At 44.7% G+C, this 23,053-nt stretch overlaps 1 protein-coding gene across 6 annotated transcripts in view; it reads left to right on the plus strand.

The window, feature by feature from the left end:
- Positions 1 to 5,377: 5,377 nt before the first annotated feature.
- LOC310714308 (TBC1 domain family member 7-like) overlaps positions 5,378 to 23,053 on the plus strand; it is a 41,982-nt gene continuing 24,306 nt past the window's right edge. The window contains exons 1-10 of one of the 6 annotated variants that reach the window (XR_014529625.1): positions 8,336 to 8,485; positions 10,917 to 10,997; positions 11,311 to 11,498; positions 12,662 to 12,799; positions 15,003 to 15,148; positions 15,643 to 15,772; positions 17,099 to 17,202; positions 18,944 to 18,999; positions 21,067 to 21,130; positions 22,763 to 22,969. Coding sequence is in view for 2 of the 6 variants with exons in the window: in XM_083519683.1 (XP_083375809.1) it covers positions 8,374 to 8,485; positions 10,917 to 10,997; positions 11,311 to 11,498; positions 12,662 to 12,799; positions 15,003 to 15,148; positions 15,643 to 15,772; positions 17,099 to 17,185 (882 nt within the window). In the remaining 4 variants the exon portion in view is untranslated. Of the gene's footprint in view, positions 5,480 to 5,991; positions 6,010 to 8,335; positions 8,486 to 10,916; positions 10,998 to 11,310; positions 11,499 to 12,661; positions 12,800 to 15,002; positions 15,149 to 15,642; positions 15,773 to 17,098; positions 17,203 to 18,943; positions 19,127 to 21,066; positions 21,131 to 22,762; positions 22,970 to 23,053 lie in introns of those variants that run through there. The other 5 variants (XR_014529623.1, XM_083519683.1, XM_083519684.1 and 2 more) reach the window with 5 other exon arrangements.

Below are 23,053 nucleotides of genomic sequence, written 5' to 3' on the forward strand. Positions count from 1 at the left end.
CAGCACAGAGGCAAAGTGATTAGGAAAGTTTCAGCTGCTTAATTTATGCAAGTTGGGCTGCTGCTATTGGCATGGTGGAAAAATGCATTTGAAATGGAGTATTCCAATGAATTATTTCCCCACCTCTGTCAAAAGTAGCCTACAAGATTCCCATTGGCAACCTGGGACACCCAAAAAGTATTCCAGTTCACTGGAAAATGCTACTGTTTGGAGGAATGAGTCTCGGAAGAACACAAAGAGTTCCACATAATGAAAACCAAGTCTATGATTTATAATGGTTAAATCCTCACATGCAAAAGAATCCCAGGCTCAGTTTCTGCCATCCCACAATATAGCTTTGGGATACTCACTGCCTTTTAGTGTCCTGAGCTACATGGTCAATTATCTGACTCTGCAGATAACTATAGGGGATGCAAAACTCTTCTGTAAACCTTGAAAGCCAGCGACATTTTCTAGGAGCCAGCTGGCAGGGAGACAGACCCGTGTGCCAGTGAAAGGAGGGGGGTCATTTTTTTTGTGCTGATATGTTTTGGTCTTCCCGCTTTGGGCATAGAAAATAATCTGGTGAGTGGAAGTAACTGGGCTAGGAAAGGCAGATAGTAAGAGGAGTCTGCAGCTAGGTCTCACAAACAGCAACGACTCTGAGGTAGATTAGGTCCAGAGATCGTGAGTGGCTCAAAGTCAAGCAGTGAACTTCCTGGCTGAGTAATGATTTAAATCCTTCTTTCCCAGGTCCTAGTCCGACACTCTTTAACGACTATGCAATGCCATACCCTCCAACATGCCTCAGATGAAAATGGGGACATTTATCACTCCCCACAACTAACCCTCTTCTGCCCCCCATTTTTGTCCCCTCAGACCATTTCCACCACACCAATGGGACACAGCACACACACCCTCCACTGTCCTGAAAAAAAGCAATTAACCCTGATTTTATTTAATTCTTTGGTAGATTTACAAAAAGAAACACCAAGAAATAAGTTTTAGAAAGGTTCCAGACTAGATGCGGATGCACAAAGTGTGTGTGTGAGAGAGAGAGAGATTCCTTGCACTCTGCTCTGCTTCCCTTTCTCTCCTAGGGTGGCCCTGCTCTCTGCCAGCACCTCAGGGCTGGTGTGTCATGCAAGGTTGGCCTTGCCAACGACAGCCTTTCCTCCTTACCCTCCTCTCCAGCAGCCGCTACGAGCTGCTCAGGGAAGGAGGCCAGCAGTGGCAGCCATGTAGCGGCAACAGGATGCTCTCTCTCTGCCACCCCATTGCTCGGGAAAAGCGCTGGATCATCCTCTTCCCCGAGCTTGGCAGGGAAAATAAGGACATTCTGGGATCTGATCAGAAGCCAGGATGGCTTTTTGCAATTCCAGATCTATCCTTGGAAAATAGGGAAACTTGGAGGGTATGCAAGACCCACTGGCTCTTCAGACTTTGAACATCCAAAATTGTAAATACACCTGAAATGGGCAACTAGTGTAAGCATCACTGTAGCTGAACTCAGTAAACCACGCATCGCCTTCCCCTATGCCCTGCCAATTAATTTTCACATGCAGGTAGAAAATGTTACATCCCCGCTAGCAAATCTCGCCAGTGTGTTACAGTGGTTAGAGTGCTGGACTAGGATCTGGGTGGTCCATAGCTGTCAACCTTCCCCTTTTTTTGTGGAAAATTCCCTTATTCCAGCGCCGTTTCCCGCTGCTTCCCACTGCTATCCTGGATTGTTAGATATCCCGTAGACTGTCTCTGGGACAGGTGAGCTTGCTGATCCCTTGTTTTTGAGGCTGCTGATCCCTTCTTTTCAAATCTGAGAGTTGACAGCTATGGGGTGGTCTCGGCTCAAATCCCCCCTTAGCCAGGAAGTTCACTGGGTGACCTTGAGTCAGCCACAGTCTCTCTCTGCCTGACCTACCTCAGAAGGGTAGTTCCAATGTTCCCTGGGAAGGGGGGAATGAGTATTAAACCAAATTAAGGTTGTAATGCCTAGACGATTACAGCTCAGTGTACAGTACACATCCTATTTTTGGAACTAAAACTCACGGTATGCTTTATAGTTTAAACCTTGGGTTAACTATCTTAATGCCTTTATCTACAGTGGCACAGACATATTAGTACTGTATGTTTTCTTCATATACAACACTAAAAGCAGCTCCCATGCTGCCTGCATATGAGTTAATGTTTTAGTTATATTCTAGGAAATGGGTGTGTGTATGTGTTAAATTTTTTGAATTGTATATTGAATTGCTCTGGATGTGAACAGCAGCAAAATTCAGACTGCGGAACTGCAAAAACACCCTCAGTCTACACAGGAAGAGGCGGCTTCATCTTGGAGAAAGTTGCCAGAGGGGCTGTGTGGAACTAGGCCCAATTACCTAATTAGCAGCTAATTAGGAGAAGAACACTAGCCAGAAATGAGAGCAAATCCGAAGGGATTGTGTGTGATGAAGTTAACCTTGCTTCACCCTTTTCTCTCCCCCACACAAAAACACGTACTTGCTCTTAGTACAGAAATGAATAAAGATCTGGCCACAACAGAAGCAAACAGTAAAATATGTGGCTATAAAATTATAATAAAATATTATCTGGAAGATAATGGCAGCTAAGATTTAGGATTGCCATCCCAGTGCAATATATGTTTCTGAGCTTTTATCTTCTACCCATTATGCAGTTGTTGAAAGCTTGGGGCCTTTTCTCAAGGGGATGGGGAAATGTGGCAATACTTCTTACAGCCCAGTCCATACCAGTGTTCACTGAGAAATGAGTCCTATTGATTCCAATGTTGATTAACCTGCAGGTGTCCATGTTTAAGATTGGGCTTTAGCTGCAGATTACAGGGTGTCCTTTGGGACTGAATTTCATCCACCTTTATGCTCTCTCTCTTGTCTGCAATATCTTTCAGTACCTTTTAATAACTTTCTGGATGGGTTGTCATGTTATTCTGCCACTAAGGCAGAATAATGCCTCTCTGTCAGAATACTTCTAAAATAAAAATATGACGGTTAATTTGAGTTGTACCAGATGCACCTATTTCTATTGTACCAGGGGGACTTGCATTTATTGATTATTCCTCTCCCAAACCAGGTTTGAAAATGAGGATAGCACTTTGTCTCCCTCCTTCCTGCCCCCAGTGGGTTGTGAAATCCCTCCCTCCCCCCCCAAAAAAAACCTCCTCAACGTATTAGATATACATAGGCATGCCTGAGCAGCTCTTTGGGTGCCAGCCTATGAATCTTGTGACACCAATAAAACCTGTTTGTTACAGCAGGAGGAGTCCATAATGGGTTGAGCAACAGCTGCCAGCTAAACATGTTCTGTTCATTGTAGACTTAAGAAAAGCTGATCCAAGTCTGCCACCTATTGTCTCTTTCAAGCAAAAGTCTCATAAGCTGCAAAATGAGCAGAACCCCAGCTCTTTTTGTAACAAAAAAGAATGTAGCAGGTTTGTTTTAAAAATAAAGTAAAATGAAGACTGTGACAGGATGATTTTCTGAAACGTAATAATACATTTAAGAATAGCCAATCACTGGGCCTCTTATTTACAGGGCAATACTATTCATGTTTGCTAAGATGTAAAGGAAAACCTATTGGGCTTATTTCCCTGGAAAGTGTTATATAGAACTGCAGCTTTAGGCATCTAAATAAGGCACCTGCGTGTCTTGGTATCCAAACTGTGGACATGGATGATAAAACATCAAGCAGCCTCCCCAAAACAGCATCTAGACCAGTGTTTCCCAACCTTTTTTGGGCAAAGGCACACTTGTTTGATGAAAAAAATCTCGAGGCACACCACCATTACAGCCCCGTGATGTCAGCGTGCAGCGTCACGCCGGGAGGGACGCACGAAAGTGAAAGTTTTCAATTTTTTTCCCTCCCCCTTGCCGGGGAACCTCCAAGCTTTGGGGGTGGGGGGAGGAGAAGGCAGCAAAGCGAGGGACTGAGGGACCCTAACCCTAACCCTAACCCTCACCGATCACCCGGGAAAGCATGCGAACGAGGAGCCCCCGTGTCCTGCTCCCGGCAGCGGACGGCACAAAGCGAGGAGGCCTGGACAAGGCAGCACGCTCCCCGCTCTCGCTGCATCGGGGCTTTTCTCCTCCAGGCCGCTTTCGAAGTCCCCTTCTCCGCTCCCAAGAGCCGGAGCCGCTGCTTCCAGGCCCTGTCCGAGCCCCGACTTGTGGCCTCACTTCGAGGAGCGCCTGTTGCTGGGGACGGGGCTGCATCCCCCTCAGCCGCCGCCTCGCTTCCTTCCAGGAGACCCGACGGCTCCCCCTCTCCCGCTCGCCCTCCTGCGCCCGCAGCAGACCGAGACCTCCCCGCCCCCGCCCGGCTCGGCCCTACCTGGGCGCCTCCAAGCCCGGCCGGCTCCGCGTCGCGCTCCACGCCGGGCAGCTGCAGCGGGGGCGCGCGGCGGCCCGGCTGAGCGCGCCCCGGAGCCGCCGCGCCGTCGCTCGCGAGTCCCTCCGAGAGCCCTCGGGACTGACTCCAGAGTCGCGAGGCGGCGCGTCGCCCAGGGAAGGGGCGGCTTCCCACAAGTCCTCCGGGAAGCAAACGCCCTCGCCCGCCTCCCTCCAGGCAACATCTCGCGGCACACCAGGCAACATCTCACGGCACACTAGTGTGCCGCGGAACACCGGTTGGGAAACACTGATCTAGACAAGACTAGGAGGGCTTCTATGGGGCAGGCATTTCATATACATTGAGAGAAGGGCCTCATACAGCCGCAGGCTTTGCCCAGCCAGCCCCAGGAAAGTTTGCTTAGGGCTGTGCTGCAGATGGTTAAATTTCAGCAGCAATGCAGCTTGTAACAGAACTGAGATCCACTTGGTATGCTGTCAGTGTGACTGGTGTCCTTATAGTTTGGGTTACCACTTTTGCTCCTTGTGTTGTTGGACCAGTGGTATTAGCAAAATCGGGTGGGTAGTGTTTTGGGTAGGGCAAGCGATCTGAAATCCTAATTTGCTGTCTAGAACAGTTAAAAAGTGGCCCACTTTTTACTCCTTGGGAGTAAATACCATTGCACTAGGTAGGATTTACTCATAAATAAGCAGATTTAAACTTACATCGTGGAAATAGTAGGCCAGTAAAAGGATTAGTCAAACCGATATCCTGCAAGGTTTTCGCCTTTAGTCTACCCTTCCCCAACCTCGTGCCCTCCAGATTTTTGCAGCTACAAATTGAAGACTCCTAGGTCGGATGAGGCTGTTTCAGTCCGATGCGTCTCTAGTGCAACAAAATTCCAGTAGCAATATTACGCACGCCAAGTTTGCTCGCGCCTCGGGGTTGGGGAAAACAAGCGGCTCTAGGGCCTCCGAGGCCGCCGCGACTTCTTCCTCCTCCTCCCCTTCCCCACCCCTTGGCTGGGCGGGCCGGCGGCTGCGCGGCCCGAGCCGGGCGGAGCTCCCTCGCGCCGAGTCGTCGTTGCCGCTCGGCCGGTCGCGGCGGCCCTGGCAGAGAGCGAGCTCAGCGCTGCTCGCCGGCCCCTTCTGCACAGGCAGGTTTGCGCGCCGGGTTGGGAGAGGCGCCCGGGCGCCCGAGCGCCCTCTCCCGCCTCGCCCCCTTTCCCTGCTTCCTTCTCCGCTTTCCTGACGACCCTCGAGCGCCACCTCTGCTGCCGCCTCCCTCTTCTGCACCTACTTCACCGGTTCCTATAGCGGTGGCCCGGGGTTCTCCCTCCCTGTGGTGCCCAAGCTGGCCGCCGCTTTTTCCAGCCCTCCTCGCGCTCTCCTCCTCCTCACGTGCATCACCCGTTCTTGTCAGCTCCCCATTCCCACGTGCCATTTCTGGGCCGCTGCCTTCTTACCTGCTTCTCTCTCCCCACCATCGTCTATATTTTTTTCCAGCACTCCCTCATCTCCTGTAGCGTATTGACGCCCCTTAACTTCCTATACTCGCAGCGTTCATTCATTCGTTTGTTTATTTTATTTCCATACCACCATTTCCTTCAAGTAGCTCAAGGTGGGAGACGTGGTTCGCCCTCACCCCCACCCGCACCCAGTTTTATCTTCACAACAACTCAGTGAGGTAGGTTAGGCTGAGAGGAAAGCAGCCACTGGTCCAAAGTCACTCATGGCGAGCTTCATGGCTGAGTAGGGATTCGAACCCAGGCCTTTCAGGTCTTAGTCCAAGGCGTGCAAAATATTCTTACATTGCAGGGGGTGGGACTAGATGACCCTTGTGGTCACTTCTAGCTCTACAATTCTGTGATCCTATGATTCAGACTGTTTTGCTGCATCGTCAGGCATTTGACCCACCTAGCTCATATTATGAGTTGCCGGGACCAGGGTTTCAGACATGGGTTTCTCCCTGCAGTACCTGGAAATGCTTAGGGACTGAACCAGGGATTTTCTGCTGGCAAAGCAAATGTTCTGCCACTGAGCCCCGGGCCACACTTTCAAACCTAAACGTCTTCTCTTGCAAATATATTATCTGGTATTGCACCGCTGCCTTCATTTGCTGCTTCCCAAGTGTTTACAAACCCATCTTCTCTCACTCCACCTCATCCTCCAAATAGCATCCCAGTTCCTCCATTCCTCACTTTTCTGTCCTGTAGCCAGAGATTCAAAAGCGTCTAGTATCTCCTTGTACTTACTTTCATGATTTTTTTTTTACATATCAGCCTTTTGTTAGGTGGATATTGGCTAAAAAATTTCTCTTCTGCGGAAATAAGTAAGGAAGGTTTTAAGATGCTAGTGAGCTTTTTTGCAATGTGGAGGAATGACCATTTTGCATTAGATTTTTAATAAGCTTTGCCTCAGATTTGTTGAAAGCAGACATTTAAACTTGTTAACTGTTCATGTTGGCAAATTCAATAAGTAAGCTCCATGCACACAATGCACTAGACCCTTTGCCTATAAACGATTACGCCATTATGAAATTGTAAACTTACTTAAGTTGCCAGGGGACTATACTCCCCCCCCCCAAGCACACACACACACACACACACACACACACACACACACACGCTCCAGGCTGACATAACACACATGTTTTGCGGCTGCCTGGATGTGATAGCTCTGTGCAGCTGTAATCCTAACCCCACTTACTTGAGAGTAAGCCCGATTGAATTCCACAGGACTTACGTCCGAATAGATATGGTTAGGATTGCATTCTGGCACATTTCTAATGCATTACTCCAGAACCCAAAAATTTATAATAAAATGAATAGCCTTTTAAGGTGACAAAAACCTCTTTGTTTTTGCTGCAACAGATCGCTTTTGGATATGGCTGCTGTTCAGGAAGTTTCTAGCTTCAAATTATGTATTTATAAACACACAAAAGTATTTTTATAATGCCATAACATAAAATATTAGTAAAAAAAATAGTATTTTCTTAGCTGCATTCCATAGAATTGTATCAAGGTGATGTATAGTAAAAGCAGTGGAAAACACAGCAGCACATACATTTAAAACAAAATTAAAACCATATATTGTATTAAAATTCAAGGCGATGTACAAGATTAAAACAAAATGCAATTTAAAACAGCGCAGATAATCATTAAAGTGACTGGCTGATAAAAGAATTAAACAGCTACAAAGGACTGTTGCCATGAACAAGTCTTCAAGAGGCACCTGAAAATCTATTTCTAAGTACAGTGGTGCCCCGCAAGACGAATGCCTCGCAAGACGAAAAACTCGCTAAACGAAAGGGTTTTCCATTTTTGCGTTGCTTCGCTAGATGAATTTCCCTATGGGCTTGCTTCGCAAGACGAAAACGTCTTGCGCTTTTTTTTTAAAGCCGCTTGAAGAGGTGCAGTTGCGACGGACCGTGCTTCGCAAGACGAAAAACATCGCAAGACGAAAAGACTCGCGGAACGAATTATTTTCGTCTTGCGAGGCACCACTGTATGTTTATACAGTGGTGCCCCGCAAGACGAATGCCTCGCAAGACGGAAAACTCGCTAGACGAAAGAGTTTTCTGTTTTGGAGGTGCTTCGCAAAACGAATCTCCTATGGGCTTGCTTCACAAGACGAAAATGTCTTGCGAGTTCCTGCGGGTTTTTTTCCCTCCCCCACTTTTTCTAAGCCGCTAAGCCGCTTATCAGCTGATCCGATAAGATGATAATCCGCTAATAGCGCTAATCCGTCAATGGGCTTGCTTCGCAAGATGAAAAAACCGCTTGACGAAGAGAATCACGGAACGGATTCTTTTTGTCTTGCGAGGCACCACTGTAATATGTAAAATATTCCTGCATTGCATTGCAGTGGTCATGGAGGGGAGCTTGGACCATGAAAGGGAGCCTGAAAACTTTGGGGAAGAGTCCACACTGCACTGTTGAAGCTCTGAAAGAGGAACACTGCACTTTTCATTGTTTTGTAGTCATAATAATACTTTATTTTTTTTGAAAGCCATCATGACTAATTATCTGGTTTTTCCCCAGGCTGAAACATGGCTGAGGACCCTCAGAGAAATTTCCGATCGGTGTATTATGAAAAAGTAGGATTTCGTGGTGTTGAAGAAAAGAAATCACTGGAAATTCTTCTGAAAGATGATCGGCTTGGTATGCTTGGTAGAAGACCATTTTATATCACACATTCTGTTTGAGCTCACTTAATTGCAAGCCTGTGCGTGTTTACTTGAAGGAAAAGCCCGTTTGACCCAGTGAGGCTTGCTTCTCATTTACAGGCAAACTTGTCAAGTTTGCACTTTCCAAAACAATATGTGAATTGAAACACATAGCACATGTCAAAATTTTCATTTTTCTGAATTTTGCAGTGTGGTTCTCTAGCTAAGCAGTGTGTACAGAAATGCATCTTGGAGAAGATTCCATACAAAACTCTATATATTTGCAAAACTGCATGCAAAATGTTTTCGTTAGGTGAAATTGGCACCAAAATGTTGAATTTTCATAGGGATTTTTAAAAATAAAATAATAATCACAAATTGCAGCAGAAATGTGAAGAACCAAATTCAAAACTGGAAAAATGACAAATTGAGAGAACTAAAATTGACAGATTTGTCTATCCCAATGCCTGAGTAACTTCTGCTTTCTTCCCAGATTGGCTTACACTCAGCCTCAGTCTGTATATTCTACCCACAAGGGCATGGAAACATTTCTCATTTCCCTCTAAGGCAGAATATTTTGTGTGAATTGAGGATTATGCGATGCCTTTTTTGGGAATGGAATAGATACACACACACTTGTGTGTGAATAAATGCACCTATTTGTTAGTTCACACAAAACATTCTGTACTCTCACAACATGTGGAGTGTAGCCTAAGACTTAATGTGAATGATCTCTCCTCTGTTTCCAGCTTTCCCTGAGATAACTGTATGGAAAGAGATTCTGGACCTATCTGCACTATACGTTTAAAGCAGTGTACTTCCACTTTAAACAGTCCTGACTTCCCAAAGACTCCTAAAAACTACAGTAGTTAGTTTGCCTTACTCTTTCTAACATCTTTTTGTAGGGAGTGCCCTTGGCCCTTTTTGAAGGAAGCCAAATGTATTTGATTTTTAATACTTTTGATTAGCTATTTTTTTTTGTTTTGAATTGTTATAATTTGTATTGTTGTTTGTATTCGATTTTGTGTGCTTATTCTTTGTTACTTGCCTTTATTTTTTAAAAAAACTGAAAGAAGCTATCTAAATAGTAATATAACGCAACAATACAGTGGTACCTCGCAAGACGAATGCCTCGCAAGACAAAAAACTCGCTAGACGAAAGATTTTTCTGTTTTCGATTTGCCTCGTAAGACGAATTTCCCTATGGGCTTGCTTCGCAAGACGAAAACGTCTTGCGACTTTGTTAAACCGTTAAAACCGTGCTTCGCAAGACGAAAAATTCGCTAGACGGCAAAACTCGCGGAACGAATTAATTTCGTCTTGCGAGGCACCACTGTACCTGGAGTTCCCAGGGAAAAAGGAATTAAGCATTAAACTGTTCTGGGGATTTCATTCTGTGAGGGGAATATGGATCGCCTAACAATTCTCAACACCTTTACCAAACTACAGTTCCCAGGATTCTTTGGGTGAAGCCATGACTTGTATGGTAGTACAGTAGGAGTGGGCAACTTCCAACTGCTCTGAGACTCCAGCTCCCATTTGTCCAAGCCAATATGACCAATGGTCAGAGATTATAGGAGTTGTAGTCCAGTCACAGATTCCACATGCCTGGGGGATACTTCTTTATTTAAAAAACTGGAACTGTACTAGTTATTAGTTCTGTTGGGTTACTGAACTTGAGAATGCATATATGTATATGCATGTGTGTATAAACAGTATATTTGTGTATTTATGTGTATGTGTATAAATGCATACACACATATGCACACACACTAAAGATGGCTTCGTTTTTTAAAAAAGTTAACTTTGTGTTTGTTCAATTATCATTTATTTATTACACTTCACCAGTACAGTGGTTCTTTGGTTCTCAAACTTAGTCTGTTCAACTCCCAAAACGGTTCAAAAATGGAGGCGCAGCTTCTGATTTGCTGCAGGAGCTTCCTGTGCTCAAGTGGAAGCCGCGTCGGATGTCTGGCTTCCACAAAATGTTTGCAAACCGAAACACTTACTTCTGGGTTTGCAGCGTTCAGGACTCGATTTGTTTGGGAGCCAAGCCATTCAAGGTACCACTGTATTTCAAAAAGGCACCCATTTTGTGGTTTCAAATTTATTTGCCTTTAATTGACAACAGCTGATGAATCTACCGAAAACTCCTACAAACTGTTTTACCCTTTACCATAAATCTTTTGAACATTGCTGCTCGGTTTTCATTTTGCAAAAGGACTAAAAGTGGAAAAAGCATGTGTTTTAAATTGGGTTTGTTAATCTTGAAAAGCCCGAATGATTCTTTGATGCCTCCTAGAAGCATGATTGGTGCTGTACACTTACAGATGTGTCCTGGTTGGTGTCAGTTGCTGACAACAGAGATGATTCATAACGCCGTTCGAGTTCTAAAATGGTGTTTGTTCTTAAACCTCCCTTCACAGATATTGAGAAGCTCTGCACATTCAGTCAGAGGTTTCCTCTCCCATCCATGTATCGGATCCTTGTGTGGAAGGTGCTTCTAGGTAAGATGATATGGGGAACGTAGATTCTTCATTAGAAACATAAGGGCAAGTTTGGACATATGCTTACTGTAATGCTAAGGAAAGCCAATCCATGTTTTGAATGCTCCACTGAAGAAGCCTTTGCATGACATCAGGGACAGGACTAGTTAATGCTCACATATTTGTTAATTTCTTGAGCATTCCTTATATCCAGGGCTTATAGTACTTAGTTGATCAGAGAAAAACAACAACTGCTGTCAGAAGATCTAACCTTCCACCAGAACGTGCAAGTACATGCAAACCTAGTTTTCCTTTCTCTCTCTTCTTTTTCCAGGAATTCTTCCGCCTCACCATGAATCTCACGGGTTTGTGATGCGATGCCGAAAGGAGCAGTATAAGGACGTGCACCATGCGCTCCGAGTAATTCGCTTTATCAAGGATTCTACCCCACAGGTTGAAGTTTTCCTCCGAATATACCAGCTGGAGTCGGGAAAGCTTCCTCGGAATCCATCTCTCTCTTCGGTCAGTCGTGCTGAAATTTGCCCTCGACAATACTCCTTTGTATGAAGGTCCAAATCTTTTCCATCTGAAATTCTGCTAGAGTGAAGAAACTGTGCAGTGGCCACATGAACTGCAGTATCTTGAGAGGTCAAATTCAGCCTTAACCAGAGATACTGCAAACAGGGCTTAGGGAAAGCCCGTTCTGGTACCATCTGGGGCAGGCACCCCCAAACTCAGCCCTCCAGATGTTTTGGGACTACGATTCCCATCAACCCTGACCACTGGTCCTGTTAGCTAGGGATGACGGGAGTTGTAGTCCCAAAACATCTGGAGGGCCGAGTTTGGGGGTGCCTGATCTAGGGCATGTCACAGAATGAATTTCCCTTGTAGTTAGTGGCAAGCGTGGCAGACATCCAAGCTGGAAGTTGGCAGCCACAGTAGGATTGGGTTGCTGAGAAAATATCCCTCAGTATGGTGACCTTGAATGGGAAGCAAATCCCTGTCATATAAACTCCCTGGAGAAGGTATAATTAGCCATCTTTAACACTTGGATAGAGACGCGGGTGGTGCTGTGGGTTAAACCACAGGGCCTAGGACTTGCTGATCAGGAGGTCGGCTGTTCGAATCCCCGCGACGGGGTGAGCTCCCGTTGCTCGGTCCCTGCTGCTGCCAACCTAGCAGTTCGAAAGCACGAAGTGCAATAGGTACGCTCCGGCGGGAAGGTAAACGGCGTTTCCATGTGCTGTTCTGGTTCGCCAGAAGCGGCTTAGTCATGCTGGCCACATGACCCGGAAGTTGTATGCTGGCTCCCTTGGCCAATAACGTGAGATGAGTGCCGCAACCCCAGAGTCGGCCACGACTGGACCTAATGGTCAGGGGTCCCTTTACCTTTACCTTTGATACTTGGATGAGGAACCTATAGCTCACCAGATGTTGTTGGACTAACTCTCATAAACCTCAGCCAGGATGTTCAATGGTCATGGATGATGGGACTTGCAGTCCAGAAATATATTGGTGTACCACAACTTTGTCATTCCTGTTTTAGCACATAACAGAACATGGCACCTTACAACAGAGGAGCAAGGTTATTATATGTTGTCAAATAACAAAGTTGACTGGAAAATGCTGTTCCGTGCATGTGTGGCCTCTTGATAATCCCATGCCGTGGCTGCTTTTCTTTCCAGGAAGCAGAGGACGAGGTATTCCTTGCCATTGCTAAAGCTATGGAAGAAATGGTAGAAGATCACATTGATTGTTATTGGCTCATCAGTAGCTTTGTGAACCAGTTGAACAATAAGTACAAGGATTCAATACCACAGCTGGTAAGAATATTATATGCATACATATCTATTCATCCCACACAGGAACAGAATAGTGAGATTACAGGTATAGAAGTTGTACCAAGCACCATCTTCTATGTTGTTGCTGTTTCTGACAAGCTCTTGCAAAAATGCCCTGTGTGGACTTGGAAACTTAATTATGCTCTGGATTCTTTTTTGGAGGGGATGAGGGAAATGCAGTGCAAGTTTCTAGAACAGCTGTGCAGTGACTAGTGGGTAGCTCAGGGCTGACTATTCAGTTGTGTGTATAGTGGTACCTCCGGTTACGAATGGGATGTGTTCCGGAGGCTCGGCTGTATCCCGAAAATTCTGTAACCAGAGGACCACTTCTGTGCACACGCGTGGCAGTGCAGAGTGCTTCTGCGCATGCACGAGCAGCAAACCCACTTCTGAAAATGTATTATTCCAAAAATGAAACTTTCATCTGGTTGTAAATATTAAGATTATACCAGCAAGAATGAGTCTTTCTGTAAAAATAAAATAAAATTAAATCAAGTCTTACTGACTAGTGATTTACCGTAAATCTTGATTTAAATCAATTTGATTTAAATCAAATCCACCCTGCCTAAGAGTCTTAGGCTGCCACCCTTTGGCAGGGAAGGGGTTCAGCTTTGTTCTTGCACTGAATGAATGAGGCCAGTCCCTTGTTTCTCAGCAGCATTGATGCAAATGACTGCAGAACCACCTTCACTCCTTTCTTCTCCCATGCAAACAGGATGCCAGGCTCCATGCTTTAATAGAAAGAGAAGTTTGTAGAAATAATTTTTGCAATGTCTATAAATAAGATTTGATAGGAAAACACTTTGGCTTGAACTTTCCTTAGGTGGTGATGATTAAAAAAACCCTTTCTATACTGCCCTTCATCCGAAGATCAGAATGCTGTTTACAATATAAAAACACAAAAAATACACAGAGCACAATAACAAACAAAAGCAATACTGCCTACAGTTTAAAAGGCCATAGATTGTTCAAATAGCCAAAGACCTGGGAGAAGAGGAATGTTTTTGCCTGGCATTTAAAGATACGTAATGAAGGCGCCAGGTGAACCTCCCCGGGGAGAGCATTCCACAGGTGGGGGAGCCACCACAGAAAAGGCCCATTCTTGTGCTGTCACCCTCTGGACCTCCTGAGATGTCCTCTCCCATCACTTTTGAAGACACTTGGAAATAGGGGCATGTGTCAATTTCTTTCGACTAATGAAGAGTAAGTGATTTTTTTCAGATATATGAATGATCCAGTTTAAGGAGAAGGGAACAGGAGGCAGATTTACATACAAGATGACATTATAGAGACCCAGTTTTTCTCATTGGTGCCAGTCCTATCTGAATTTCTTTAAATTATTAATAAAATCATGTTTATAGTAAAATATTCAGATATAATTGAAGACGAACAAATGAAAATAAACAAGCAGATGTTTAATTAACTGCTAACCTTGTCGAAAAGGTGTCCAAAGAGAACTGTTTACTGAAGTGAAGAAAACTGTGTGTGTGTGTGTGTGTGTGTGTGTGTGTCAGTGTCATTCAAAATAATAGAGTATTTCTGGATGGGAAGTTACTGTGGAACCAGTGCTGCTTATGAACCCCCGTTTTTTGTTTCAGTGTCCACACATTGCTGTGGTCAAAATGACAGCCCATACTTTTTTGTTTACATTTAATCTGGACTTCCTCTTGTGGAAGGGGTGTGCTTATAATGTCACACATGTACTTGCCATGTCTGAAATCTATAGTTTTGGGAATGTGGGCTAATCTCTAGCATGCATGTAAGATGCCAAAAAGCCACCCAACAGGGTTGAAGAGCAGGTAAAAACAGAAAGTTGCTCCCTGCTGATGACAGTTTCCTAGTATATGCTGTTTCCTTCCCCACCTGTCTCCTTTTTTACTAAATTAAGAATTGCTGAATTGCTGTATTGTTACGAAGTCTCAAATTATTCAGTATATACTCTTTTTGGAGCCTCACAATCAATAAATATGGAAAGGTTTAGTGAGCCTTACATTTTGGATCTGACCTTTGAAGAACATTATCTGACACGACATTTTTCACAGTGTGTCATGCTGAATCTTTTTTTTCTTTTCTTTTTTTAAGGCTCCTTGCTGCTTGTGGCTTCTTGCTATAAATACCTATGACAGTGAGATTTATTATTGGACATTGATATACTTTATCACTTCTCTTGACATTTATCCTGCAGCCAAAACTTTTGGAACAGTACCTGAGCCTTGAAGACAGCGGACTCTTAACGCATCTGAAGTTGTGTTCAGCAATGGAGCATCTTCCTTACAATCTTTGGTTTAGAAAGTGTTTTGCGGGTTGTCTACCTGAATCCAGCTTACAAAGGTAAGCATCTTTCCTCTCCCGCCCAACTTGGATCAATCAGATCACTGTAGCGTCCTTGAAAATAATCTGTTGTCCATCTTTAGCCTACAGCCCACAATACCACAAACCCCTGAGTAGTGTTCCCTCTCCCCTGGCCAATGCTGCAGAGTACATTTATAGATGGAATATGTTAGCTGCAAGATACCTATAACCTCACCTCCAAACTCGGGAATGTTGCATGAATATCTTTTGACAAGTCAGAACTTTTTGACATTCTAAAACCTGTCAGTTAATGTTATATAGGGAGTGATGCAAACTTTGGCATTTTGTGTTCCCTGCTTCTTGCACCAAAGGGTGGAAGTGTGAATTGTCATTTGCTGCTAAATGTCTTGGTCCTGCCATGACTGAGATACTATTTTGGTCAGGAAAGGGGGAAAAAAAACACTTCAGTACTGAATGTAAATTATAGCTATACAATTGTAGGCGTACAGTTTTTATGACTCTGTCTTTTCTAGGGTTTGGGACAAAGTTATTAGTGGCTCCTGCAAAATTCTGGTCTTCGTTGCTGTTGAGATTTTATTAACCTTTAAAATGAAGTTGATGGCCTTGAATAGCGCAGGAAAGATTCAACAGTTTTTGGAAAACGTAAGTACTCTTCCGCACACTAATATACTGCCCCCCCGAGGAAACACCCCCCCCCCAAATAAGGGATTTGTTTTGCATATCAGATTTTTTGGGGAGAGAGGTGGTTGCGAGAGAAATCAACTGAGATTTTGCCCAGTGTTCAAGAGCTGCAATTAAAAGTTTGCATCAGACATGGCATCAAACCACGATCCATGCTAATCATAGTTTGGTTTGAGCTTCCAAATGTAATAGACTTTCACAATGGTTTCTCAGTTCCGACATAACAGCAAACCAAATTTAGCACAAAACACAGCTTGCACGACAGCTTCAGTATCCATGTTTTGTGACGTGATCTAGGTTCAGATATAAAAACAGACCATGGTTTGTCTTGATGTCTGAGTGGAAAGGAGGGGATTGTCTCAGTGGCCAAGCTGGGCTCTGGAACTCATTCTTACCTGAACAGGGCCTCCCACTACACTCCCCTCTCCCATGGATTTCCATAAGATGGGCCAAAACATTCCTTTTTATAGGAGCACTTTTGAGCCATAAATAGTCACTGCCTTTCCAAGTAGCTTCGGTTATGTTTAGCAGCAGTTTTGTGGGTTTCCCTCCTTTCTCTCTCTGCTGGTTTAATGCCTTACAGCTGCTTTCTTTTATTTATTTGTTGTTAGTCTTTTTAAAAAAAATCATTTAAGTTGTTATTTTAACTTCTGTTGCTAGCCACTTTAGGCTTATTGGGAAAAGATGGGCTATAAATGTTTTAAATAAATAGAACTCGTTGGCTACATTTAAGCAGGATGCAGGATTAACTTGACCTTGCAACTCCCCCCCCCCAACCCACCACGTGGTCAAAAAAGTTCACAGACTACAATGCTGTATCAAGCCAGTTTATCTTTTTGTATTTGCGTGAGTGGCCATTCCATGCACACTCTCTCCTATTTTCATCTCTGTTGGGGGAAAGAGAATATCCTAGATGCAGGAACGGACAGGAAAATAAAGAGTGGAATTGTTTGATATGGATGACCCAGTCTGGATTTCCAGGGGTGCTCTGATGCATGCTTGGACCTTTTTTTTTGAGAGGAAAGTTCTCCTTTCACTTCACTGATAGGGGACAACTCCTCCCCACACCAAACTGTTTGCATGCAGGGAGCTACTTCTTACTTGTAACTGAATAAGCAAAAGAGTGTTCTCTGTGTGCGTGCATTAGCAATTGGCGTGAATGGATATGGCAGGAGTTTGGAAGAGCAATCCTATAGTGACTGGTCTTTAGATGCCTTTAGGTTTGCTGCCTGAGATACTGAAGTACTGGAGTACCTCAAACTGAATATCTCTTTTTATCTTCTGTAGATACCTCAAGATAACACGGATGCAATAGTGAGCAAAGCGATTGAGCTGTGGCACAAACATTGTGGGACCCCTGCACATTCAGTCTGAGACCATGCTGCCCACCGGTACACTTTTATTTTATTTGCCTTCCCTTTGTCCTTCCTTCCTCAACAAAACCTACTTAAAATTATTTTAACAAAGGAGATGGGGGAGCAATAAAATTGCTATCACCGTATCTGATGGAAGTGAATAATTATATCTAGAAGGGGTGGTTTTAAGTCATCTGAAGTCTGTGAGCCCTTGCCTGCAAGTGGAGTCCCATTTATATCAGTTGAGTTGGATTTGTTTCCAAGTAACCTTGTTTATGGGATGTGCAAAACAGGAGCCATAATCAAGGACTTGATTGACTTTTTTTTTTTTTACTCTTTGGAATAGATTCCTGCCTGGTTTTCTATCACTCATTCCTCATGGCACTAATTTGGCTTTAATTCAAGAAATCAGATTAAACTGAGATGTTCTCCTGAGCAAGAGCTGCCTCTTAAGATCCTGTTGCAGATTTTTAGATCTTTGCAAGGTCCTCCCATAGGGTTAGGAAACTGGCCACACAGGCCTTGCCTCCAGGGCTACCTCCCGAGGTTCCTAGCATACGGATCCTCTTTCCCCACTGCACTGGAAGGAACAGAAAGCAGCTTTGGCAGAGCTTCCCCACTTTTACCTTGGCAGTCCAAGAGTGGGAAATAGGAGGAGGCAACTTAAGGTACATAACAGAGTAATTCTGTTGGTTTCTCCTGTTCTTTATATTGGGGCAGAAGGGATTAGAGCTCTTTCCATGTGCCTTGGTTCACATTTGGGGGTGTCAGGGGGTACAGCTAATGTTGTTGGTCCTTGGGATATGTTTAGTTCAAAATTTGATCCCTGATTTGTTTGTTTGTAGAAATCATGTTCAGTTCAGTTCCTGGCTGGAACTAGAGAGTCCCAAATACGTAATTTTTAAACTAGGTGCTGGTGATGACGACTGTGTAGGCTTCTGAATTATCCTTATTATCTTGACATGGGCTCTTTTTTTGAGCTGGAACTCACCGGAACTCTGTTCCGGCATCTCTCAGGGGGGCACTACTGCCATTATAAGAACAAGGGAGGCATTCAGGGTGGGCTCCGGCACCTCTTTTTCTAGAAAAACAGCACTGCTCTTGAGCTGTTTTGATCTGGTTTTTAGTTTTGGGATTGACAGACCTGTGGAGGGGGGGCACTCTGAGAGTTAGATGATGTGGGGGCATCCCTGTCAGTTCTGCCGGCCCTCTGAACAGCTTGATACTGTGAACTTAAGATTATCTCTATTGGCTCAGGCCAGAGACCTATCCAGTCCAGCATTCTTTTTGCCCTGGTTGTCCACCAGATGGCTGTGAGAAGCCTGCAAGCAGGATATGATGGCAACTTCTCCTTCCTGCTACTGTCTCCCAGGACCAAGAGGTGTAGTGGCTCTGATCCTGAAGACAGTATATAGCTATTCGGACTCGTAGCCATTGGTACCCATGAATTAGCCTGATTTTAAAGTCAATCCAATCTGGTAGCCATCATTGCCACAGCTTGTGGCAGCAAAGTCCATTGTTCAGCTACGCACCATGTGGTGAAGTACCTCTTTTTTGCTTGTGCTGAATTGCCCAGCCTTCAGCTTCATTGGACTACAGGTTCTGGTATTATGAAGCAGGAGCAAAGCCTTTTCTCCATTCACTTTCTACCTCTCAATCATGGCCCTAGTTCATTGCCTTGTTTCTAAACTTGAGTCTCCTCAGGGGACACAACTTTTCATTTTGGCAGTGTTGCTCCAAATCCCCTGATCACTTTGGTTTTCTCCTCCCTTTTCAGATCCACCCAGCATGTGAAACCATCACCAGCCAACCTGGGAGATCCCTCCAATCCTGGTAGGCAGTTAAGCACTGACAATAAAATACTGATTCTCACAGGCTTGGTATGTGATGTCCTTTTAACTAAAATAAAACGCCAGGGTCCTTTGCCTTTGAAAAGGTCCCTGTGCTGCTCTTCCTTGCATCATGGTTTGCTTTTCATTTTAAATTGTTTAAAAATTTAGTTGCCTTGCCTAGCGATGTGGAAAGTTGGGACTTAAGTAGAGGAACGTTCACTCAACAGCTCCTTTATTCTCTTCGCTTCCTTTGCCCACTCAGTTCCCTTACCTTACGCAGCAAGGAGAAGTGTTCTCCCTATGGCTGTGTCTTTTGCTCCCTGTGTGCCTTGCCAGTGTTTGAGCTACAGCTCCTATCTGGAATCCAAAACTTATGCAGGGCAGCAGCTTGGGGAAGGGTGCCCTAGATAACCAGCCTCACCTTTCCTGTACCCTTTGTGTTTGGAAAGAGTCTTTTCCACCATCCCACCCACTTGTCAACTTTAATGGTGTCCCAGTTCTCTGTGCTCACCTCCATATTGATGTTCCTCAGAATGTTAGTACTTTCATACAATAGTAGCGTTATATTAACCCATTATTACATTAGACCATGTAACGGATTCTAACTGGTTAACCAGTTGAAGCATGCAGGGTAGCAACTGTGCCCATTTTAGATGATGCTTGCAGAATATTGACACCCTTCCCACACACACACATTTCAGCCTTCTGCTTTATTAATTTGCGAAACTGTCAGTCTTGCAGAATGCTCAGCTCTCCCAATCCGTGTGCTTCGACCGCAGATTACTTTAATATGGCAGAGAATGTGGTTAGTAGTTGCTTTCTGATAAAATCCCTATTTTATTTTTGACTGATGTTGGTGTTAACCATCTTCCATCAACCGTGTCAGTTAGTGCATGAATGCTGAGACGCACAGCTGTGAACCACTATTTAAAGCTCAGGTGTCAGACTATTAAAAAAAACCCCAGAAACCCCCAAACCTTTTCCTCTGCGGCATGCTGGTACTACTTGAAGTTGATGCGATGAGATAAACGAGCTGTGCTGAACTTTTCACACGAACAATAGCAATTTTAGATCAATGTTTTTTAAAGGCTGCGAGAAGCCTTCTGCAGTGTCTAGAAGTCAATCAAATGCCACCATTTAAATGTCAGTGGAAAGTTCATATCTAATCACCCTGTTGTACGTACAAAGAATAAGATTGCAAAGAGAATTTTCTTTTTGTGTGTTGTGTTACTCAGTTTGTGGCATGTTCTTTCATCAACAACACTGTTTCGTGTTTGGGGGTGGGAGGTGATGAACGCAAGTGAGCCTTTTGGTAGAGACCCAACTAGTTATGTAGAATCAAGGGTTGCCATATACTCAGAAACTTTTTGGCTTTTTTTGCAAAATCTCGAAGGAAAAAAAGCTAGATTTTCACTTTTTGAAATAGTGCACTGATTACTAGGGTGGCCATAACTATAGTGTTTCGGGTTTTCTTGCTCTCTTTCTAAATGAGGCAAGGCCTTTCATTTTATGAAAGAACAAATTATAAATTTTCTTGTTATAATAAGAAGCAGGGCTCCCCCCCCCCCTAGCTGCAGCTCACCAGAGCTCAACTCTGGCACCTCTTTTTTCTAGGAAAACAGCACTGATGATAATGTTCTGTCAGAGCTACACCAGTGTAATTCTTCCATCCTGGCGCAGCCAAAGCCAGTTATTCCTGAAAAAGCAGTATGGGTGGCGGCGGCAGGGTGAGACTTGCCTCCTTTCCAGGCGCCTTTTGGCTCGGTCACGACCTAGAAATTTACACTGCCAGAAAGGGTGTTCCAAATAATAAAAGGTGTGTAAGTAAATTACACCAGCATAATTTACCTTGGCATATATTACTCTGGCTTCCTATAGTTTGGATTGCTCTGCCAGCCACTCAAATGATGCTGATTTATACTTCCTGGTTATCTGTGTTCCTTGTTAAGTTTCCTGCACGCTAGAGGGAGCAATTCTGCAGAGAAAGGCCCCTTTGAGCTTTTAGCCACTATCATGTTGCCGTTCAGCATTCAGTTGGTTCTGGTATGTTGTTGTTTATTGTTTGTAGTGGGACTCAAGTTGCTGTTTAGTGGCCTGGAAACCTAAACAGGAAGGAAGGCAGTATATTTGAGGTACCGTATTTTTCGCCCTATAGGACGCACTTTTTCCCCTCCAAAAATGAAGGGGAAATGTGTGTGCGTCCTATGGGGCGAATGCAGGCTTTTGCTGAAGCCTGGAGAGCGAGAGGGGTCGGTGCGCACAGACCCCTCTCGCTCTCCAGGCTTCAGGAGAGCCCCAGCGCCAGCCCTACAAGGTCGGGGACAGAGGGAGGCGGAACGCCGCCATCCTGCTGTCTCCCGAAGTGGTTTGGAGGCTGACGGCGGAGAGACCCCGCTGCCAGCCCCGCAAGCTCCGGGGACAGTGGGGAGGCGCAGCGCGTCTTCCCGCTGTCCCCGGACCTGATCTCAAGGCGGGCGGCGGGGAGAAGAGCGCTTCTCCCCACTGCCTGCCCCGCAAGCTCCGGGGACAGCTGGGAGGCGCAGCACTTCTCCCCGCTGTCCCCGGACCTGATCTGAAGGCGGGCGGCGGGGAGAAGAGCGCTTCTCCCTGCTGCCGGCCCCACAAGCGCCTGGGGGGGGGGGAAATAATTTTTTCCCCTTTATTTCCCCCCCAAAAAACTTGATGCGTCCTATGGGCCGGTGCATCCTATGGGGCGAAAAATACGGTAAATAAATTTGATGTCACTTCCGTGCAGCCCTGGATCATAAATAACTGTAGAATCAATAGCAGACAAGAAAAAAAGACCATGTTTTTTCTTTTAAAATGATTTTTTTTAAGAAACTGCATACATCAGAGACAATTTAAATACCATGCAGTTTCAATATGTACAAAAACCCTAGGATGTAGAGATTCAGTTTTAGTGTTTCCTCTAGGTATTTACATTTTGTTCTGGTTTTTACTTCCCTCCCCATACAGCCATAATCTGTTAAATTACAATACTGGAAGATCACAGGTTTGACTGTCACCACATTCACTCCTATACAAAGACAAAACTATGTACATACACTTGACTTGGAGAGTAACTGGAAAATGCACTGATTCCAGAACCACTGAGACGCTCAGGCGTACCCTTCCCTTGCTTTTCTGTTCACACAAGAATAAAGTTCGGCTGGATGAACAGGCGGGCAGAGGGAACAATTTTCAACCCTGTTTGCCATATGCAGAAACATCATCTGTGCCCTTTTTCAAATCACTACCCTTTGACAGATTTTGAGGGGGGGGGAGGAAATGGTTTTTGTCCATGCAGCAAGAGAAATTGCAGCTCTGTGCGAGATAACCTTCATCTGCATGTGAATCATAGAGGCATATTTAAGTGAATGCAAAAGTTCACTGCTCATGCTAGGGGAAATAAATGAGACATCTGTGCAACCCCTGCTGAAATGAATGGAAGCAGGATGACAGTAAAGCCCATCTCCATAGATTTCAGAGGGAAAGCGTTGCATTAGGCATTTGTAGTGGAGTGCACACTTCCCGTCACCTGTGATCACTGTGCTAGGGGAACAGCTGAATGGCTCTGCTCCAGACAAGACAAGAATTAAGCAGACTTGAAAAGTAAGCCATTTTTCAAATGGAAAGTTTCGCTAGATCCATTTCTATGTTACAGAGGGAAATAAATATCCATTTGCTTACTGCTACTTTTTGGAAGTGAATACAGTGCATTGCCTTGATCCAATAATTGGCTTCTTTCTTTGTTTGCGTGGTAGGGACACTGAGCTTTTGGAACAGGTGTTTTGCACACGCACGACTGCTAGGAACCTGCCTGCCTGCAGAAAACAAGCAAATCCAATGTTCCATGCAATCGCAAGTAAAGGAATCTGCTAAGGGTCGGCAGAGTGGACCCATCTATTTCCAAATGTACCAGTGGGCACAACAGCAACACAGTATGTAGTCACTCCCAGATCAGCTCAATGGTATCTGCTCCTTTGCATGTGGATAACATTGTGCTGAGTGCTAGGTCTTGAAAAGCTACAAGACTTGTATCGTGAATAGTCTCC

Source organism: Podarcis liolepis (genome assembly GCF_965112155.1).
Source record: "Podarcis liolepis genome assembly, chromosome: 8".
NCBI classification, from domain to species: domain Eukaryota; kingdom Metazoa; phylum Chordata; class Lepidosauria; order Squamata; family Lacertidae; genus Podarcis; species Podarcis liolepis.